Source organism: Dendropsophus ebraccatus, chromosome 2, assembly GCF_027789765.1.
Source record: "Dendropsophus ebraccatus isolate aDenEbr1 chromosome 2, aDenEbr1.pat, whole genome shotgun sequence".
In the NCBI taxonomy this organism is placed as follows: domain Eukaryota; kingdom Metazoa; phylum Chordata; class Amphibia; order Anura; family Hylidae; genus Dendropsophus; species Dendropsophus ebraccatus.
The window spans coordinates 22,361,512-22,384,883 of record NC_091455.1 but is presented as its reverse complement, the minus strand read 5'-3'; the positions used below and the strand labels follow the sequence as shown (position 1 = coordinate 22,384,883).

The following is a 23,372-nucleotide window of genomic DNA, read 5'->3' as shown; positions in this document are numbered from 1 at the left end:
CAGAGACCTGTGTATAGGAGACAGTGACCTGTATATAGGAGACAGTGACCTGTGTATAGGAAGCAGTGACCTGTGTATAGGAGGCAGAGACCTGTGTATAGGAAGCAGAGACCTGTGTATAGGAAGCAGTTACCTGTGTATAGGAAGCAGAGACCTGTGTATAGGAGGCAGTGACCTGTGTATAGGAAGCAGAGACCTGTGTATAGGAGACAGTGACCTGTGTATAGGAGGCAGAGACCTGTGTATAGGGGACAGTGACCTGTGTATAGGAGGCAGAGACCTGTGTATAGGAAGCAGAGACCTGTGTATAGGAAGCAGAGACCTGTGTATAGAAGACAGTGACCTGTGTATAGGAGGCAGAGACCTGTGTATAGGAGGCAGAGACCTGTGTATAGGGGGCAGAGACCTGTGTATAGGGGGCAGAGACCTGTGTATAGGAGACAGTGACCTGTGTATAGGAGGCAGTGACCTGTGTATAGGAGGCAGAGACCTGTGTATAGGAGGCAGTGATCTGTGTATAGGAGGCAGAGACCTGTGTATAGGAGGCAGTGACCTGTGTATAGGAAGCAGAGACCTGTGTATAGGAAGCAGAGACCTGTGTATAGGAGGCAGTGAACTGTGTATAGGAAGCAGAGACCTGTGTATAGGAGGCAGTGATCTGTGTATAGGAGGCAGAGACCTGTGTATAGGAAGCAGTGACCTGTATATAGGAAGCAGAGACCTGTGTATAGGAGACAGTGACCTGTGTATAGGAGACAGTGACCTGTGTATAAGAGACAGTGACCTGTGTACAGGAGACAGTGACCTGTGTATAGGGGGCAGTGACCTGTGTATAGGAGACAGTGACCTGTGTATAGGAGGCAGAGACCTGTGTATAGGAAGCAGTGACCTGTGTATAGGAAGCAGAGACCTGTGTATAGGAGACAGTGACCTGTGTATAGGAGACAGTGACCTGTGTATAGGGGGCAGTGACCTGTGTATAGGAAGCAGTGACCTGTGTATAGGAGGCAGAGACCTGTGTATAGGAGACAGTGACCTGTGTATAGGAGACAGTGACCTGTGTATAGGAAACAGAGACCTGTGTATAGGAGGCAGAGACCTGTGTATAGGGGGCAGAGACCTGTGTATAGGGGGCAGAGACCTGTGTATAGGAGGTAGTGACCTGTGTATAGGAGACAGTGACCTGTGTATAGGAAGCAGTGACCTGTGTATAGGAGGCAGAGACCTGTGTATAGGAGGCAGAGACCTGTGTATAGGAAGCAGAGACCTGTGTATAGGAGACAGTGACCTGTGTATAGGAGGCAGAGACCTGTGTATAGGAGACAGTGACCTGTGTATAGGAGACAGTGACCTGTGTATAGGAAGCAGAGACCTGTGTATAGGAGGCAGAGACCTGTGTATAGGAAGCAGAGACCTGTGTATAGGAGGCAGAGACCTGTGTATAGGAGGCAGAGACCTGTGTATAGGAAGCAGAGACCTGTGTATAGGAGGCAGAGACCTGTGTATAGGAGGCAGAGACCTGTGTATAGGAAGCAGAGACCTGTGTATAGGAAGCAGAGACCTGTGTATAGGAGGCAGAAACCTGTGTATAGGGGGCAGAGACCTGTGTATAGGAGGCAGTGACCTGTGTATAGGGGGCAGAGACCTGTGTATAGGAGGCAGTGACCTGTGTATAGGAGGCAGAGACCTGTGTATAGGAGACAGTGACCTGTGTATAGGAGGCAGAGACCTGTGTATAGGAGGCAGAGACCTGTGTATAGGAAGCAGAAACCTGTGTATAGGAGACAGTGACCTGTGTATAGGAGACAGTGACCTGTGTATAGGAAGCAGAGACCTGTGTATAGGAAGCAGTGACATGTGTATAGGAGGCAGTGACCTGTGTATAGGAAGCAGTGACCTGTGTATAGGAGACAGTGACCTGTGTATAGGAGGCAGAGACCTGTGTATAGGAGGCAGAGACCTGTGTATAGGAGGCAGAGACCTGTGTATAGGAAGCAGAGACCTGTGTATAGGAGACAGTGACCTGTGTATAGGAGACAGTGACCTGTGTATAGGAGACAGTGACCTGTGTATAGGAGGCAGAGACCTGTGTATAGGAGGCAGAGACCTGTGTATAGGAGACAGTGACCTGTGTATAGGAGGCAGTGACCTGTGTATAGGAGGCAGCGACCTGTGTATAGGAGGCAGCGACCTGTGTATAGGAGGCAGTGATCTGTGTATAGGAGACAGTGACCTGTGTATAGGAGACAGTGACATGTGTATAGGAGGCAGTGACCTGTGTATAGGAAGCAGAGACCTGTGTATAGGAAGCAGAGACCTGTGTATAGGAGACAGTGACATGTGTATAGGAGGCAGTGACCTGTGTATAGGAAGAAGAGACCTGTGTATAGGAGGCAGAGACCTGTGTATAGGAGACAGTGACCTGTATATAGGAGGCAGTGACCTGTATATAGGAGGCAGTGACCTTTGTATACAGTGACCTGTGTATAGGAAGCAGTGACCTGTGTATAGGAAGCAGAGACCTGTGTATAGGAGGCAGAGACCTGTGTATAGGAGACAGTGACCTGTGTATAGGAGGCAGTGACCTGTGTATAGGAACAGAGACCTGTGTATAGGAGACAGTGACCTGTATATAGGAGGCAGTGACTTTTGTATACAGTGACCTGTGTATAGGAGACAGTGACCTGTGTATAGGAGGCAGAGACCTGTGTATAGGAAGCAGTGACCTGTGTATAGGAAGCAGTGACCTGTGTATAGGAGGCAGAGACCTGTGTATACAGAGACCTGTGTATAGGAGACAGTGACCTGTGTATAGGAGGCAGTGACCTGTGTATAGGAGGCAGTGACCTGTGTATAGGAGGCAGTGACCTGTGTATAGGAGACAGTGACCTGTGTATAGGAGGCAGTGACCTGTGTATAAGAGGCAGTGATCTGTGTATAGGAGGCAGTGACCTGTGTATAGGAGACAGTGACCTGTGTATAAGAGACAGTGACCTGTGTATAGAAGACTAGACTGATATGACGGGTCCATCATGAGTAGCGCTCTCTCCATTACAAAGCAGACATTTCTGGTAACCCCTGGTGTGTGATGTCTGTGGAGGTTGTGGATGTTCTGACATCTGTGTGTGTTCCCTTACGGATGAATGAAGCCTTTCACCCATTCTTTAGCCTAATGCCAATGGCTGGAAGTCGTCCACCAACCAACGCAGCCGCATGATCAAACACTGAGAACGTGTCAGGCCTCTGCGCTCTTACTACAGGATTTATTACACAGAGATTATTCTATCACGCTCGGCCATTCTGTCTGCAGAAGTTAAGTGGGGAAAATCCTTCCAGACCACCGACAAGAAACATCACCCAGAGACAGCGCTACTACTGTGGTGACTGCCCCGCCGGTGAGCAGGGACAGACGGCCCGTCACAGGTTAGCTGGAACAACATGACGCCACTTCTGTGGTGGATGGCCGAGGTATAGCTCTGCCCGGTGGTAGTTTTTTAATGATGCCAGTGCCGGTTGGGCACACAGGTATGGTGGCACACCTGCTTTAATTATATTGGGCTGGCTATACCCTTTCCCCTGTGGACAGTGACCTCCCGGGCTTTTGCGGGGTCCCGGTGGTCCGGAGTGGAGTAGTGACCCACCCGGACTATTGGTACTGCCACCCACAGAAAGGGGAGATAACCCAAGGAAGGTGTGTTTGCTGTGTCGGTGCTTAGTGAAGAATTACAGAGTCCCTTTAGCATATATATAATCTTGTTTACTCTGAGATACTTGAGGTAGGCAGCAGATAATACAGCTTTGCCTTGATACAATAATTTACACTTGATAAGTTTCTTAATACTTTAGAGTCCAGATCTGCACTGAGAGTAGAAGGAGTGATACAGCTGTGCTGACTGGGTTGTGTGATGAGAGGTAGAAAAGAGGATCAGAAGAGTAGAGAGGAGGATGTCGACAGTGTCCCAACCCATGTAGTACTGTGCTCTGCCGGAATTTCAGAGGTAGAAAAAGAAGAAAACTTGAAGGTAGAGACAATACTTGTGCCTGTGTTTTGACTCTTTTGGTCTTTGCACCACCTATTGCCCACCAGTGTTGGGTGACCCGTCCTAGAGGGTGACACAAGCCCTAGACCTTGTTACCTGGGATGAGTATAGTGGTCAGTTCTCTGATTACACCCGCGCTGTGAGATAGAGTGCATAGGCTTCTAGTAACTTTGCTCTATCCAGATCAGTTCCTTTACTTCTTTGTGGATACTGTGTTCCTCCTTGTCCATGGTGTGGGTTAGGATGATCCCTGACTTGTCCTCTCTAGTGGAAGCTTAACACTGCATAGTGTGTCGTAAGGTTGCTTGAAGAGAAACTGTGTCTAGATGCATGTACTGTCTGGACCACAACTTAGACTGGGGACCTGGCAGGAGCCAGGGCCCAACTTGACTGCTGTAGAGAGCATTCTGGCTTGCATCCTTCCTCAACAGAATCCAAAGGCAAAAGACCCTACACTTCCTCTACCCATGTGACTTCCTTTCTACAGCATTTGTAAACTGTGCTGTGAGTGGGTGAGGAGTGCGTGTGAAGAAGTAAAGAGAGAGATGATAGGTGAAGAGAAGAAAGAACTCTCATTGGTGTACAGATCCATGTGGTACATAAACAAAACAATAATCCTTTGGTTCCTACAGCCGTGCAATATCTGAATATACAGTAAATAGTTATAACAACGACATCTTGTGGCAAAACTCTGTTACTGCTACAATACCACTTAAAAGTACAGGCTTTTGCGAAGGGTGCAACCAATAGCAACACATGTGGTGGGACACCACACTACTATGGGGTACTATTATGGAAATGTGTTGGCAATGATCCATGAGGACCACCCCTGTACCTGTGTCCCCCCATCATAAAGAATATTCTCCTTATTTAAATATCATTATAACACAAAGGCATTGCACAGGTTTATAATGCTCCAATCTATAATAATAGACTGGCCACATGATCTTGTATGCTTTACCTACAGGTGATAAAGGAATACTGGGCAGTGCAGGGGATCATGGCTTCACTGGCAAAATAGGTCCAATTGGAGGTAAAGGTAAGTGGGTGACTATCATCTAAAACTGATAGCAAATGGAATTGTAATAGGAAGTTATAACCTGGAGATCCTGATTAACACCATCACATCATGGCTGCAGCCCTATGTCCTGTAATCCTAATAGTCAGACTGGATCGATCATATTCCTAGGATGTAGCTGACTGACAAATACTTCTATAGGCGCAAGAAAAGAACCAGAGATCCTTATAATGGTTCACTGGCTCCACCTAGTGGTATCCTCTCATGATTTCAAATTTTAATCTATATCTTCTATTATCTATATATCTCCTATCTATTAGCTATCTAATATCTCTCTATCTATTTATCTCAAATCTACTGTACAGTATCTATCTATCTATCTATCTCCTATCTATCTATCTATCTATCTATCTATCTATCTATCTATCTATCTCCTATCTATCTCCTATCTATCTCCTATCTCTCTATCTATCTATCTCCTATCTCTCTATCTTTCTATCTATCTATCTATCTTCTATCTATTATCTATTATCTATCTATCTATCTTCTATATATCTATTATATATCTATTATCTATCTATTTATATATCTCCTATCTATCTATCTCCTATCTATCTCCTATCTATCTATCTATCTATAAAACACAGGTTGCGCAGCACTCTAGAGAAGGAGTTTTGCCCGGTGCCGTAGTCAACACCCCGATCCACAGGTGTCTATGTAGAAATCCAAAAAGTAACTGCAGCACACAGGACTTTGTGAAAAAATCATTCTGTATTGGTGATTATTCCATACAAAGCACACAGTGAACAAAAAAGCTATCTATCTATCTCCTCTCTCTCTCTCTCTCTCTCTCTCCCTCTACCTACCTTTCAGTCTCTTTCTCCTGTGTTATCTGGGATGGTTGTCAGCTGTTTTATATATGAGACAAGATCTCGGTCTCCGCCATCCGCTCGCTGACATCTAGTTCTGATATTAATAGTTTTTCCAGGAAATATTGGCTGTGTTTGTAACATGTAGAAAACAAGAGCCACTATTCACAGAACAAGTCAGGGAGAACATGAGAGAACTGGATCCATGTAATACTGTATGTTATCAGTAATAACACTATAACCTGCTAGTGCTCTGGCTTCATAAATCAGTAGCTGGCACTACACCCGGTGATACATAGGAGATGAGACTGGCATATACATGTCAGCAGCTTTCCCTAGAAATGATAAGAAAACCACCAGCAGGGGGCAGCACAGACAGGATGGGAGGGGGTTTCTCTGCTGCTTTAGAGTGTTCTATGGATATTACACAGCACAATGTAGCTATGCAGAACTGCTGCAGTTTTTCACATTCACCACTAGATGGCGAAGCAGGACAAACCATGTATTCAGCCACTGCTGTCAAAAGTTTCTGCCACTTTTGGCATAACAAGTTGTACACAGTTCGCAGTTTCTTCACCAGTCATGGTCTGAGTAATTTCTTACATATGAAACTTTCCTTTACATATATGTTTAACCCAGGCAGGTTTACATCCACTTACTGCAGATTTACTAAACACATCTGCTGGAAGTCAGTTCCAAGCATCTACTACTCTTTCAGTATAGTCATATTTTCCTTTGTTATTTTGTTGCTTCTGGTCTTACACCCTATAACCTCAGATTGTGTCCCCTTGTTATTGTGTTTAGTTTTCCTTATTTTTGAACCTTATTTAGGCTTTTATTATATGTAAAGGTTTCGATAACCTTAACAACAAGCTGTCAGCAATGGGAAGGAAAGAGCAGCATAAAAGGAGAATGTTTTATGCCTCACACCCTCCACCATTTTTATAGCCCGTCTTTGGACCCATTCTACTTTACCAATATCTTTGTAGGTGAGGTCTCCAGAACTGGACACAGTATTCCAGATGTGGCCTGACCAGAGATCTATACAGCGGGATCACAATCTCCCTCTTCCTACTGGTTATACCTCTAGCTATACAGCCCAGCATACCAATATATATATACAGCCCGGCATACCATTATATATATAGAGCCCAGCATACCATTATATATATACAGCCCGGCATACCATTATATTTATGTATATATACAGCCCAGCATACCATTATATATATATACAGCCCAGCATACCATTATATATATACACAGCTCAGCATACCATTATATATATATATATATATATATATATATATATATATATATATATACAGCCCAGCATACCACTCTATATACAGCCCAGCATACCATTATATATATATATATATATATATATATATACAGCCCAGCATACCATTATATATATACAGCCCAGCATACCACTCTATATACAGCCCAGCATGCCATTATATATACATACAGCCCAGCATACCATTATGTGTATATATATATATATATATATATATATATATATATTATGTTGACAGGTCACAGGAGATGTGTTCGAGGGGGTGTACATCTCACCTAGGTTGATGCGCACGGTGAGATGGTGAGTCCAGGAGGGATCTGTTGCTCAGCAGTGCTATGCTGCTGAGTTATTATTTATTTTTACCGGGCCTGGACTTACATGGAATGGCAGGTAGGTTTTGGTAGTGGGACTTGCCATTCCCTCCCCCTGATCCAGTTTGGGTTTTGCCATCAGGTGAGCAATCAGCCTGAGAAGGTAAGAGCTCCACAGAGCTGCAGGTGAGGGCTCTCAGCCAGGAGTGAACAGCCTGGATGCTGTGTTTGGTGGGAGCTTGGGAATACAGCCGCTGCTGAAGCTTATTCACACCGTGTGATACCGCTGATTGAAGTGTCAGACAGGTGACCTGCTTGTTAGTAAGTGCCTAGATGGGCAAGACCTTTTTGTTTTGTTCTTAAAAGCACAGTGTTGCTGTATTTATGTTTTCTGGACTGTTTATGCTGCAAATAAACGCCAAGCTGTTATTTTACAAAGCCAAGTCTGCTGTGAACTGTGTCCAAACACACCATCCCCCGGGAAAATCCCTACAATGTATACACAGTCTAACATACCATTATAAATACAGCCCAGCATACCATTATGTATATACAGCCCAGCATACCATTATATATACAGCCCAGCATACCATTATATCGACATACAGCCCAGCATATATATATATATATATATATATATATATATATATATATATATATATATACACATACAGTCTTTGCCTTTGCACCTGATGGGTGTGGACACGAATTTTCTCCTACATTTTTGCTGCCGAGGTTCCTGACTTAATTGGGTGTGAGCCGCAACCGCTACAATCAATACTTACTGAGTATAATCATTGGACTTTCATTCATGACTCGCCGTCTGGCTCGAGCATATTTTTTTATTTTTTTCACTTCACTATGCACTTGTACAAGAAATATTGTACCTTAAAACACAGTAATACAATTCCTGTAACAAATGTTTTGTTTGTTAATCATATGTCACGTGCACTAGTGCACCTATCACGGTTGTGGATTGATTTACTCACCTGTATAAGAGGATCTGATGTATGTAGTGTTATCACGCTTGAAAAAGACGACGGAGGTCGTCGAAACGTCGCTACTTTGACACTTTGCTGTGCTGTTTTTCATCATGGAATAAATCACTATTTTTTGATCACTTTGGAGTGCCGTGGAGATTCCTGATATATATCTAGCCAAGTCGTGGTCTCGACTGTCCGCTGGCACCCATCACACCGTGTAAGGTGGTGCCGCTCCAAGATTCATTATATCTACGTGGGGACCGGTGAGCAGGCACACCGCATATTACTATATGGAACTTAACCTGGAGAACACAATGGACTCTGACCGTAATACAGCATATGCTCCAATCTTTACACTCGGGGACGCTGTACAGATCATAGGAGACATAAAGGAAGACACCTCCTATCTTGATACACCGGCTACTTTAGATCTGCAAAGAAATTATGAATTTCTGACTAAGAAAAGACTTAATCTTCAATTACATATTGGGGCGCTGGGTAAATACCATACGACTCAGCGTATACCGAGGGGGATGCGTGCACGTCTCAAGCCCAATATTCCCTTGGAGGACTCTGAATCACGCCAAACATATGAACTCCTATCTAATAAATATGCCCTGGATCTCATCCTGTTACAGATTAAAAGCATGCAGAAACAACTTAACACCATTCAAGAGAAAATACTCACCACTGAACAAACTTTGAAGGACTGTCTTACAAGTGAAGAATGTGAACGGTTCCTCACCAAACAACTTGCGTTTCTGGAAAAACATAAAAAAGAATTACAGGAACAAAAGAAACATAAGTGGTTTCGAGACATGCAAGACTACACTGATGGTAGGATATATACATGGAATACAACTGAAGACAATGGATTCAACATAAAGAAAACTAAAAAGAAGGATTCTGTAAAGTCTACACAAGTACAAAGACAAGAAGCAGAGAATGGAGCTTTTTTAGAGAAAACTTTTACCCCTGTAAGAAAACAAGACGAGGAGGCAGGAGGAGAAACAGAGCTCGGAAAAAAGACAAGGAAGGGAAGTCGGACAACTACACCCAGGATGACCAGCAAGCCACGGGACAAGTAAATGTGGTAAATATCTCTAAACATGAACTTACTATGACACAAATAGAGACGTTAAACAAAGGACTCAATTTCTGTCCTAGCCAGCCTGTGGACTGGTTTTCATTAGATCTGGATATTACACAATTTATTCGTAGATTATCTTTGAAAACATGGTTTATGAATAATCCCACACCAATTTCACATACGACTATATCTAAGACTTTGAGTATTAAAACACTTAATTTACGTACAGAAAGTGATTTTGTCCCTCCTGATACTCCAGCGAGTATTGTGACCTTCAGTGACCTGATCAAAAAGGATATCAGGAGGTTACAAGATAACACAGCTGCTGGTGAGGTATTGACTCCAAATATGACCAGCTCTAACATGACGGCTATCAGCGATCTTGCCCATGATCACGATGTGGTTATTAAACCGGCCGACAAAGGCGGTGCCATCGTGGTCATGGACAGGGATAGCTATCTTAGTGAGGCATATCGTCAACTACAGGATGCTGATGTGTATTGTGAACTGTCAAGTGACCCTAAGTTCAAAATAGCCGCAGCGATAGAAGTTATTCTACATGATGCTCTGACACAAGGTATCATTGATGAAAAGACACATGAATTCTTGACTGTCACTCACCCTAAAACACCTATGTTATATCTTTTGCCCAAAATACACAAGAATATGGAGAATCCTCCAGGAAGACCGATTGTCTCCGGGAGGGATTCCATATTGAGTCACATATCAATTTATTTGGATCGAATTCTGAGACCCCTTGCGGTGGGGGCAAAATCCTACATACGTGATTCCACAGAATTTTTGAACCACATTAAAAACTTGAATATACCTAAAGGGGCAATTTTGGCTACATTTGATGTAGTAAGTCTGTATACATCTATTAGGATAGATATGGGAATAAACGTGGTAGAGAAAGCCATCACCAAACTAACACTGACACCTCAAGAACAAGACTTTGTCATGAGACTACTAAAACTGAATTTGACCAACAACTATTTTTGTTTTGACGGGCGGATTTATTTACAGAAGCGTGGCGTAGCGATGGGGGCAAATGTAGCCCCCACGTTCGCTAATATTGTGATGACTGCCCTTGAGGATGGCAAAATCTATGTGGCCCACCAGTTCCAGCATGTGCTGGTCTGGTGGCGCTACATAGACGACATTTTTGTCGTCTGGACAGGTGACAAAAAGGGACTTGACGACTTCACACTTATGCTTAATGAGGTTGATGAGACAATTAAGTTTACATGCACACAAGATGAGACCAGTATTAATTTTTTGGATGTCCAAATGACTCTTGACGGTAATCGGTTGAAGACTACATTATTCTCTAAACCCACTGACTGTAACAACATTTTGCAGTATAAGAGTTGCCACCCGGGGAGAATGATTAGATCATTACCTAAGAGTCAAATGATCAGAGCCAGAAGGATTGTGGACGGACCCCAGGAGTTGGAAATAACTTTAGATCAAATGAGCAGACAGTTTAGTGAGAGAGGTTATCCTAGACAGCTCATAGATGACTGTAAATCATATGTAAAAGGAATGGACAGAGATGCGTTACTAAACAATACACACAAAAATGAGAAACCACCACGTATACCCTTTGTGTCCACATACACTCATTTGTCACCAAAAATTGGACAAATTATAAACAGACACTGGTCAATAATTAGACGTAGTTTTCCTAAGATTCCAGAGTTCCAAACCCCGCCCCTCTTATCGTACAGAAGAGGTACTAATTTTCGGGATAAACTAGTTAAAACAGATGTATCTAACAAGAAAAAAGACACTCAGAGTTACCTTACACAACGCAGACTAGGTTGTTTTCCGTGCCTGGGATGCGTTAGTTGCAAATACATGGTGAAGGGCTCTGTTTTCACACATCCTAAAACAAAAAAGGAATATAAGATCAATCATTTTCTTTCTTGCAGATCAGATTATGTTATCTATATCCTATGGTGTCCGTGCAACAGGATTTATGTGGGAGAAACAACGGGTGAATTTAGAGTTAGATTCACCCAACACAGGTACAGCATTAGGAGTAAAAAGATGGATCTCCCGGTGTCTAAACACTTTACTGAAGCGGGACATCGGGAGAACGATCTAAAATTTATGATTGTAGATAAGGTTGAGATGCCTGCGAGAGGAGGAGACAGACAACTACAATTAAAGAGACGAGAGCTCCAGTGGATCTTTAAAACAGATGCACTTACCCCAAATGGTCTAAATGTTGAGTATAAGACCTTAAAACATATGAATAGATAGGAATTGCTATTAGCATGTCTTCTCATTATGTTTTTTGTTTTCTGTGGTGTCCCATAATGTAAAGTGGTATAACAACTCATGATCTTCTTGACACTAATTTGTAATCTATATTTCAGATAATATTATATATGAATGATGGATTGCGGCGGGCTGACTCACTACCCATGGAACTTTCAGCTAGAACCGAGGCATGCATGTCAACAATTAATATTGGAATTTCCCAAATAATACAACCACCATTCAGAAACAGCGTTTTTCGGCTGCGATTTTATATGGAAGAAAAAACACGGGAAAAAGACCTGGAGAGGTCACAGGACAAAGAGAGGAGGCGGTACCGGAGATGTCATAAACCCGGGGTGAGGCCATACTCCCTGTCTATCCTAAGTACCGTGCAATGTTTCCTTAAACATGTTGGTGACTGTTCATACATCATGCGTTTTTGTAGTTAGGAACAGGGGAATAGGCTGCTCTAACTAGTGAAATCGCGGTACCATACACTTATGTGTATTGGGGTGATGCGATCTCACATAGAGTGACCTGAAGTACCTTGCTCCCATTATACTACTACTCCCAATATGCCTTTTTGCCTTTGCACCTGATGGGTGTGGACACGAATTTTCTCCTACATTTTTGCTGCCGAGGTTCCTGACTTAATTGGGTGTGAGCCGCAACCGCTACAATCAATACTTACTGAGTATAATCATTGGACTTTCATTCATGACTCGCCGTCTGGCTCGAGCATATTTTTTTATTTTTTTCACTTCACTATGCACTTGTACAAGAAATATTGTACCTTAAAACACAGTAATACAATTCCTGTAACAAATGTTTTGTTTGTTAATCATATGTCACGTGCACTAGTGCACCTATCACGGTTGTGGATTGATTTACTCACCTGTATAAGAGGATCTGATGTATGTAGTGTTATCACGCTTGAAAAAGACGACGGAGGTCGTCGAAACGTCGCTACTTTGACACTTTGCTGTGCTGTTTTTCATCATGGAATAAATCACTATTTTTTGATCACTTTGGAGTGCCGTGGAGATTCCTGATATATATATATATATATATATATATTCACATACAGTCTAACATACCATTATAAATACAGCCCAGCATACCATTATGTATATACAGCCCAGCATACCATTATATATACAGCCCAGCATATATATATATATATATATATATATATACACATACAGTCTAACATACCATTATAAATACAGCCCAGCATACCATTATGTATATACAGCCCAGCATACCATTATATATACATACAGCCCAGCATACATATATATATATATATATATATATATATACACACACATACAGTCTAACATACCATTATAAATACAGCCCAGCATACCATTATGTATATACAGCCCAGCATACGATTTGCTTTTCCTACCACCAAATTGTAGAAATCACTGGCCCTAAATCCTTCTTTTCTTCACTAACACAGGACTGCCAATACAAAGTCCATCTCCTCTTTTTCATTTTGATTCGAACTCGAACCACCGGCTTCTCATTCACATTGAATGGAACGAACAAACCTGAAAAATCCTGATGTTCGATCATCTCTACTCTTCACATATAACACAGCAGAATGTAGGGAAGTTTAACTCATAGGAAAACTGTGGATATGTTTCTACCCTTAACAAATTCAGTTTTTATACTATTCACAAATATAAAGTTATTCCCCATCTGACTTCTGCTCCATTCACTATCTATGGGACTTCTGAACACAGCAGAGAATGGAGCTTGGATACGTTCTGAAACCTCACTGAAAGGCAATGGAGTGGAGGCCAATTCTATACACTGCAGATCCATATACTCCATACAGTGGTCTAACTGGTTACTAACAACTGAATATACCATATATACATATTACTAAGTGGATATATTCTGGACATGTATTTCAGGTGACAAAGGATACAAAGGCTTGCCTGGACTGCCGGGAGGAAAGGGGAAACCAGGTACAGTACCTACATTACCAATGGCCGATATGTTACCCAATATATATATATATATATATATATATATATACTGTATGCAGATGTAGCAGAGTTTAGTGCACACACTGTCAGGTTGCTTTTGTCTGTTCCACTCACCTTGTACACCCACTTTCTGCCCCCCCCCCCCCACCCCCCCACACACACACACAATTATGGTGATTGTCATGTATCTGACATACGGGCTCTCTTATATCCAGGCACCTTCTGTGACTGTGGACGATACCGCCGAGCTGTTGGGCAGCTGGACGTCAAGGTCTCCCAGCTCAAGTCCTCTCTACAATTTGTAAAGAATGGTGAGTTTACTGCTATTACACCATAGGCCCTTGGATTACCCCTCCCTGGCATATTCTGGATGTACTTCCCCTTGTTTAACCAATATAGCACCATCATATCTTGTAACATTGTACAGAGATTCACATACAACAAGAAAAAGATCCCATTACGGATCAAAGAAATGCGGGACAAACATAGATCAATATATCAAACAGAATTTTTTATTTAGACAATTCATATGAATAAAATACAATATATCACATTATCATGAAAAGAAAAAACACACAAAGGAATAAAACACGACCAAACAGATGGAAAAACATACAGGTGGTGAGGGGAGATATACACATATTTTATAGGATCATATATTGCACATGCTATTCAGGATATATGTAATTGAGGGAATGCAGGCAGCCTCCACTAGATGGCGCACTGAATGTAATTATATACAACACTAGATAATGTATAACCTGGCAGAAGCCCTGGAAAGTACGGGAGATACACAAATAAGTGTCTCCCACACAGGAAATAAACTAATGTCTAAAATTTATAAGTAATGGAGGATGGCTGCATTCAATATAGTCCCACTCACCTACTCACCCTACGCGCGTTTCGCGTGGCTTTATCAAGGGATGCGAAACGCGCGTAGGGTGAGTGGGTGAGTGGGTGAGTGGGTGAGTGGGACTATATTGAATGCAGCCATCCTCCATTACTTATAAATTTTAGACATTAGTTTATTTCCTGTGTGGGAGACACTTATTTGTGTATCTCCCGTACTTTCCAGGGCTTCTGCCAGGTTATACATTATCTAGTGTTGTATATAATTACATTCAGTGCGCCATCTAGTGGAGGCTGCCTGCATTCCCTCAATTACATATATCCTGAATAGCATGTGCAATATATGATCCTATAAAATATGTGTATATCTCCCCTCACCACCTGTATGTTTTTCCATCTGTTTGGTCGTGTTTTATTCCTTTGTGTGTTTTTTCTTTTCATGATAATGTGATATATTGTATTTTATTCATATGAATTGTCTAAATAAAAAATTCTGTTTGATATATTGATCTATGTTTGTCCCTGCATTTCTTTGATCCGTAATGGGATCTTTTTCTTGTTGTATGTGATGCTTTTGGTGCATTTTGGGACTAGTTATTATTTTTTGGGCGTTTTCTTTTATTTTGGATTATTGTACAGAGATTGTAACAATTCATATCAGTGCTTACAAACTAGAGAACCCTGAAACATGTCTTTCTTTAAGAGGGAAACCTGAAACGTGTCTTCCTTTTAGAGGAGATTCTTGTTTGGCTGAAAATCCCCAGTAATAAATTTACCTCCAGTAGGTGGCACTAGAGAGCTGGCTCCTTTTCTTCTAATTTGCATACCTTATTCCCAGAGAGCTTGGAGGTCTCCCCAAGGAGTCACGTTTCACCCCATTAGGTAGAGATTTCTGGAATATTCTAAACAATTGTAACAGGAAAAACTGGTTTTATGGCCTAATGGTGAGAAAACAAAGGGAATAATAACAAAAAAAAGAGTTTAGCAGATGTATCTATAGGAAACAGCGTAATTGTACCATGTGCCATGTGGATTTACTAAACTGCTGTTTCTGTTAGGACATTCTGCTATCCCTCTATCTATCTTCTGTGTGTATATATATATATATATATATATATATGTCCATAACAAAAGGAGAAAGTGCAGGCACTACGGTCGCCAGTGCTCCTGACCCCACAGCTTCTCTATTTAAACCACTAGACCGCTCTGGTGGTGCTCGCTGCTGAACGTGCAAGTCCAATGTGTATAATAGTAAAATAGATGAACAACGGCAACTCACCAATGTAGATGTGATGTGAGCCAGTTGAAGCGCGCAAGCGCAAAACGCCGTCGCTCTAATCTGTGGAACGCACCTTCTGCTTGTACACTGCTCTTTTCCTGAAATAAAGCATCGTATTCCGCTCTAAATTGGTGAGTTGCCGTTGTTCATCTATTTTACTATTATATATATATATATATATATATATATATATATATATATATAGTTATCACTCTGCCCACAGTGGTATTTAGATGGACAACCTCCTTTCCCAATACCCCTTTCTGCTCTGCAGCTATTGGCTGATACTACACGTCCCTGTTCTTCTACCCCAGGAGGTCAGAGGAGTGGGCGCACATGTCCCCATATACAGCCCAGTCCATTCTACCTGAGAATCCGCACGTGATCTAATGTACACACATTGCCCATACGCCTCCTCTCTGTGGTCTATGGATGGGTCTGTAGGTGAGGATGATTGCTGATTTCCCGTTATTACGTGCATTCTGTATATCTGGCTGCCTCCAGCTGGTGTATACTGTAGATGGTTTGAGTGCTTGCAACTCCTGTATATTCCCACCTGCTTATTATAGACTATTCTGGAACATTATATTATAAGCCAAACCTTTAATGGGCTCCTAATGTAGTAATGATACAGCTGTCACCATCACACATGTGAATCCTATCGCAGCACAGGAAACATCTGGAGACATCAGTAAGGTAATGGTACTCTGCACAGTCATATAATTATACCATGTAACTGCATTATCTATCTCATATCTATCTATCTGCAGTAACCGGGGGCTGCTAGGTGCTGTTAGCAGTCGGCTAGGCATTGAGGTTCCGACTAGGCAGTTGTAACGGTGGTCAGGAGTAATAACCCCATCCCCGGCATACCAAGTTGAACAGTTTACGGCAAATACACAAAACCAGTTATTGGCAGTCCTTTCTCCTGATGGACCGGGTACTTGCGGTATACATATTAGTGTTAGACTGATCTGTGTACCTTGACTTGTACGTGAAGTTAGGCTTGGCTTGTGAAGAAGGCTAGGAGGATACCAAGGAACCTTGTCTATGTAGTACGGTACTCTTTCGGGGAAACTTGACTTAATAGGTGTATTTTGATAGAAGAACCTCATACTCATGGTTTTGACTATACTGCCTCTTGCCAGAAGAGCTCACCGAGTGCCAGATATCGTAGTACGAGTCCCGGGTTTGCACAACCTGATGTAGCTAGCCACACAAGGTTCTTTGGCTTAAGTTGCACTTTGCTCCGCTAAAGACGAACTAGGAAAGTCTCTTGAAAAAAACGTTAGATAATGATGCTTCCGTGCTGCTGTGTCACTACAGCGCCACACATATTCATACAGTTGCCCCACTCCCAGCATCAGACTGGAGAGTCTACCCTGCCGGGTGGGTGGGTTGGGGGTATTCCACTACAGATGTGGTGTCCCACCATGGGTGTTTTGTGTTTCACACCTGTCGCAAAAGTGTCTTCTCTAGGTTAAAGCGGTGCTATCAGCAGGTTCTTCCCAGAGAACCTGCTGATATACTGCAGTAGCTGTGTCCCTCAGTAGTATATTGGCACTACTTTCACCCCTCTCCTCCCCCGCATTGTTTCTAAAATTGTTAAATGCTTTTATGCAAATTACTAGCATAAAGAGCATTTAGGGCGTTGCTCGGGGGCCGGTGAGCATCGCCGCGCCCCGCCCACTGTGTGGGGGATTCACACATGTGCATGAAGCAGCCTGTCTCCAACTGGACTGCTTCCCTGCTTAGCCGCCGGATAAAGAGCCCACTAGGCATAAATGAATATGCATAGTGGGTGGGATGGGAGGGGGCGGGCTGGCGCAGCGATGCTCTCTGGCCCCGAGAGCATCTTCTATTTTGCAGCAGAAGGTAGTCAGTCTAAACACGGGTATAAGTATCTCTCTCACTCTCAAGTATCTCTCCAAAATTCGAGCAGAGCACAGTACCACTTTGGGTTGGGACTCCCTTGACAAACTCCTCTCCTGTATGCTCCACCACTCTACTCTAAACTCTCTAAGCACCACTACAACTACCTCTACTCTACGTTTTCAACTGAGTTTAAGCACTAAAGTCTGTACAAAGATTATATATTTGCTGCCAAGATATTTTGTATTATCAAGAGACTGTACAGTAAAGCTGTTTTATTTTCACATCACTGGGACTCAGTCATCGTTTCCTCAGCACCAGCACCTACACACGCTAACCATACACCTTGGGTTAATCTTCCCCTTTTTGTGGGTGGAGGTACCGATAGTCCTGGTGGGTCAATTGCTAATCAAGACTACCGTGACAAGAGCCCAATTTTCAGCAGTTTTATATAGGACTGCTGTGATATATGCTGAAGTGATGCGTTAATACTGATTTCCTCTGTCTCCCATAGTCATTGCTGGTATCCGGGAAACAGAAGAGAAGTTCTATTACATTGTGGAGGAGGAGCACAGTTATAGGGATGCCATGACGCAGTGCCGGGTCAGAGGTGGCACGCTGGCAATGCCCAAGGACCAGAGCACCAACTCCCTCATAGCGGGTTACATCTCCAGCCTGGGGCTACTCCGGGTCTTCATTGGAGTCAATGACATTGAGAGAGAGAAGCAGTTCATGTATGTGGATAACACCCTGGTGCAGAACTACAGTGGCTGGAAGGCCGGGGAGCCCAATGACGGCTCCGGGGAGGAGGACTGTGTGGAGATGCTGAGCAGCGGCACCTGGAATGACGTTGACTGTAATCTCACCATTTACTTTGTGTGCGAGTTTATAAAAAATGTAAAATAATCAGTATAATAGTGGAATGGCCACACTGCATGTGATATAATGCCTATTATATGGTTATATACAGGAGTAAAATATAACCAATATAAAATATAACACCAGCTCTATAGACATCCAGAGCAAATGGACTCATAACAAAATCCCCATAACACTGCCGGCCAAAGTGCCTCCATAACAATGTCCCATACATTACCCCAATAACACTGTCAGCCAAAGTGCCTCCATAACACTGCCAGCCAAAGTGCCCCCATAACAATGTCACATACATTACCCCAATAACACTGTCATCCAAAGTGCCTCCATAACACTGCCAGCCAAAGTGCCCCCATAACAATGTTACATACATTACCCCAATAACACTGTCATCCAAAGTGCCTCCATAACACTGCCAGCCAAAGTGCCTCCATAACACTGCCAGCCAAAGTGCCCCTATAACAATGTCACATACATTACCCCAATAACACTGTCATCCAAAGTGCCTCCATAACACTGTCATCCAAAGTGCCTCCATAACACTGTCATCCAAAGTGCCTCCATAACACTGTCATCCAAAGTGCCCCCATAACAGTGCCAGCCAAAGTGCCTCCATAACACTGTCATCCAAAGTGCCTCCATAACATTGCCAGCCAAAGTGCCCCCATAACAGTGTCAGCCACAGTGCCCCCATAACAGTGCCAGCCAAAGTGCCCCCATCACAATGCCACATACATTACCTCCATAACACTGTCATCCAAAGTGCCTTTATAACAGTGCCTCATACATTACCTCCATAACAATGACAGCCAAAGTGCCCCCATAACAGTGACAGTCGAAGTGCCCCCATAAAAGTAACAGTCAAAGTGCCCCTATACCAATCACACCCAAAGTGCCCCCATAACAGTTCCAGTCAAAGTGCAATATACTGTGTGGGAACATAGCCCAAAGTGTATCCAATGCAATAAGAAAGTTTCGTTTTAGACATCATGCACTGTGTCAGAGGTAACAAAGTGCGATTCACCATTCACAATAGTCCCATATTACATAAGAAATTGAAAAGTCAGATCAATTGTATTGTAATCAACTTAGTGTAATAAATCTAAGACCATGGAATAACCACTAGGAGGTAGGGCTGGGCGATTAATCGAATTAATTCGATTAATCGCCCAGACAGTTAGAATCGATTTGATTTTTTGTGAAAATCGTAAATTCGATTTTCACAAAAAATCATTGCGGGCGGCGCGGTAAAGTGTCGGGTCCGGAGAGAGTTGCAGGACGGCGCGGTGAGGTGCAGGGCCGGCGGTCAGGAGAGATGTGGTATCGGCGGCTCCAGCCTCTTCACAGAGCCGCGGCTGACCTCTCCCGCCCCTTACACGTTAGTGCCGCGCTGAGCTGCGTCCCGCTCTCTTCCTGTCACACGTGCAGGTCCTGTTCTGTGGAGGAGGCGGCAGGGATCGCAGCAGAAGGAGAGAACGTCGCTGCCCGCTGTACAGCTCCAGGACCCGCAGCGACGTTCTCTCCTTCTGCTGCGATCCCTGCCGCCTCCTCCACAGAACAGGACCTGCACGTGTGACAGTAAGAGAGCGGGACGCAGCTCAGCGCGGCACTAACGTGTAAGGGGCGGGAGAGGTCAGCCGCGGCTCTGTGAAGAGGCTGGAGCCGCCGGTACCACATCTCTCCTGACTGCCGGCCCTGCACCTCACCGCGCAGTCCTGACACTTTACCACGCCTGCCTAGTCCCCCTCAGCTGCCCCATACCCCCTCAGTGTCCCCTCAGCTGCCCCATACCCCCTCAGTGTCCCCTCAGCTGCCCCATACCCCCTCAGTGTCCCCTCAGCTGCCCCATACCCCCTCAGTGTCCCCTCAGCTGCCCCATACCCCCTCAGTGTCCCCTCAGCTGCCCCATACCCCCTCAGTGTCCCCTCAGCTGCCCCATACCCCTCAGTGTCCCCTCAGCTGCCCCATACCCCTCAGTGACCCCCAGCCTGCCCCATACCCCTGAGTGACCCCCAGCCGGCTTCATATCCCTCAGTGACCCCCAGCCTGCCCTATACCCCTCAGTGACCCCCAGCCTGCCCCATACCCCTCAGTGACCCCCAGCCTGCCTCATACCCCTCAGTGACCCCCAGCCGGCCCCATACCCCTCAGTGTCCCCTCAGCTGCCCCATACCCCTCAGTGACCCCCAGCCTGCCCCATACCCCTCAGTGACCCCCAGCCTGCCTCATACCCCTCAGTGACCCCCAGCCTGCCCCATACCCATCAGTGACCCTTAGCCTGCCCCATACCCCTCAGTGACCCCCAGCCTGCCCCATACCCCTCAGTGACCCCCAGCCTGCCTCATACCCCTCAGTGACCCCCAGCCTGCCTCATACCCCTCAGTGACCCCCAGCCTGCCCCATACCCCTCAGTGACCCTTAGCCTGCTTCATACCCCTCAGTGACCCCCAGCCTGCCTCATACCCCTCAGTGACCCCCAGCCTGCCTCATACCCCTCAGTGACCCCCAGCCTGCCTCATACCCCTCAGTGACCCCCAGCCTGCCCCATACCCCTCAGTGTCCCTTAGCCTGCTTCATACCCCTCAGTGACCCCCAGCCTGCCTCGTGACCCCCAGCCTGCCCCATACCCCTCAGTGACCCCCAGCCTGCCTCATACCCCTCAGTGACCCCCAGCCTGCCCCATACCCCTCAGTGACCCTTAGCCTGCTTCACACCCCTCAGTGACCCCCAGCCTGCCTCATACCCCTCAGTGACCCCCAGCCTGCCCCATACCCACTCAGTGACCCCCAGTCCACCCCATACCCCCTCAGTAGTACTACTACACCCATCATCTATACCCGTACTACTACCACACTCCTCATCTTTACCTGTACTATTACACCCCTTATCCACTATACCCTCACTACTACTCTCTACCTAGATGGAGGCACAAAGAAGATCGCCTATACTATATGGGGGCACAGAGTACATAGGGCACATATTTGGGAAAACTACTTATATGGGGCACACAATGTGTTTGTCTACTACATGGGGGCACAGGAGGAGCACTGTTACACTGGGAAACAATATAGTTGTCTCAAACGTCAATAAAATCGTATCTGATGCTGCAGGGAGAAAAATGTCCTATTTATTTAGCAAAAACAAAAAAATCGAGATTTAAATCGAGAATCGTCCAAAATTTTTTAAAAATCGAGATTTTATTTTTTGGCCATATCGCCCAGCCCTACTAGGAGGCGCTGTATGACAACAGACACAACTGAAGAATCAGTATAAAGTATAAAAGACCTTGTAATGCACATACTGTATGAAGGGTCTGTGTGAGGAAGAAATGGCTGTAGCTGAGAATACGTCTCCTGGCAGTATATAGTGTATAGTCTATGGAGCGAATGAGACTGAAGTATAGATGTATTATAGTCATTATCACTGCCCTGACGTGACATTTCCTGCTATAATATACCATTTATAATATAATTTTGTGCATTTATTGCTGTATTATAGCAGCGTTCAGTGTTCATCACTTTATGACAATCTTCCGCATCCAGTCCACTTAGGATTTATCACCAGGATGGACCAGTTCCTGCATTAGCATAGACAGTATTACATGGTGCTCATATAGGCATACCTATATACAATGAGTACTTAGGTATATATCCCCGTTGTGAATCTGTCCCTGTCCACCTGGACTCTTGGGTATGGATGCCACTAATAGTGTGGAGCACAAAGGTGGGTACATCACTATTTGAGACACTATTACTATCAGGGGAACTGTTATTTGTGGGGTACCTATAGTTGTGTCTCCATTATTTCTGTACGGTACAGTATCTGGAGGCAGATCACACACCATACTGTAGGTACTGTAACATGGGCATCTTGGGTACCAATACGCACAGTTATGGGGGAAGAATCTGGATGGTACTGTTACGTCTACAGTTGTCATGTGGCTGGGAAAATTTCTAAGTAAAATATTAAGTTGCGTCTCAGTATCATAGTTTTCTTATACATACTGTCTTTTTACTTGTCATAAAGCAAAAACAGAAAACACTGACGTGAGCTCACCGGACAAAAAAAAAATAGTCACCTCTAAAGAAATCATGAAAATTATCATGTGATATTGTGTAAAGCCGCCTCCGAAAAAAACGGATGCAATTGTGTGCATCCGTTTTGATCCGTTTTTCCATTGACTTTTATTTAAAAAAAAAAAACGGATTAAAGCGGATCCATTTTTTTTAACTGACACAAAAATGAGGTTTACCATGTTTTTGTGTACGCTAAAAAAAAGGGATCTGTTTTGATCCGTTTTTTTTTAATAATAAAAATCAATGGAAAAACGGATCAAAACGGATACACACAGTTGCAAAAACATAGTGTGAACCCAGCCTTACGAAACACCTCCCCTCTGTGACGCGGCTCCATTACAATCCAGGCAGAGCTCGCTGCCCAGATGTCTTTAGATCTTTACTGTCTCCTACCATTGTCACAATGCCGCACTTGTGATCCTGTATCCTCACACTGTACTCCTGTATGTCCCCTCATGTAGTGTGCCCTGTCTGCCCTCTCATGTACATAGAGCCCTCATATGCCCCTCATGTAGTATGCCCCTATCTGCCCCTCATG

The 23,372-nt window shown here is 44.1% G+C and overlaps 1 protein-coding gene across 1 annotated transcript in view; it reads left to right on the top strand.

Moving 5' to 3' along the window:
- Positions 1-22,738, top strand: part of COLEC10 (collectin subfamily member 10) — a 59,958-nt gene extending 37,220 nt beyond the window's left edge. Inside the window, exons 4-8 of the mRNA XM_069957166.1 lie at positions 5,008-5,079; positions 13,808-13,861; positions 14,098-14,193; positions 18,397-19,887; positions 21,992-22,738. Of these exons, the coding sequence (XP_069813267.1) occupies positions 5,008-5,079; positions 13,808-13,861; positions 14,098-14,193; positions 18,397-18,788 (614 nt within the window). The 3' untranslated portion in view covers positions 18,789-19,887; positions 21,992-22,738. The remainder of the gene's footprint in view (positions 1-5,007; positions 5,080-13,807; positions 13,862-14,097; positions 14,194-18,396; positions 19,888-21,991) is intronic.
- Positions 22,739-23,372: the final 634 nt, after the last annotated feature.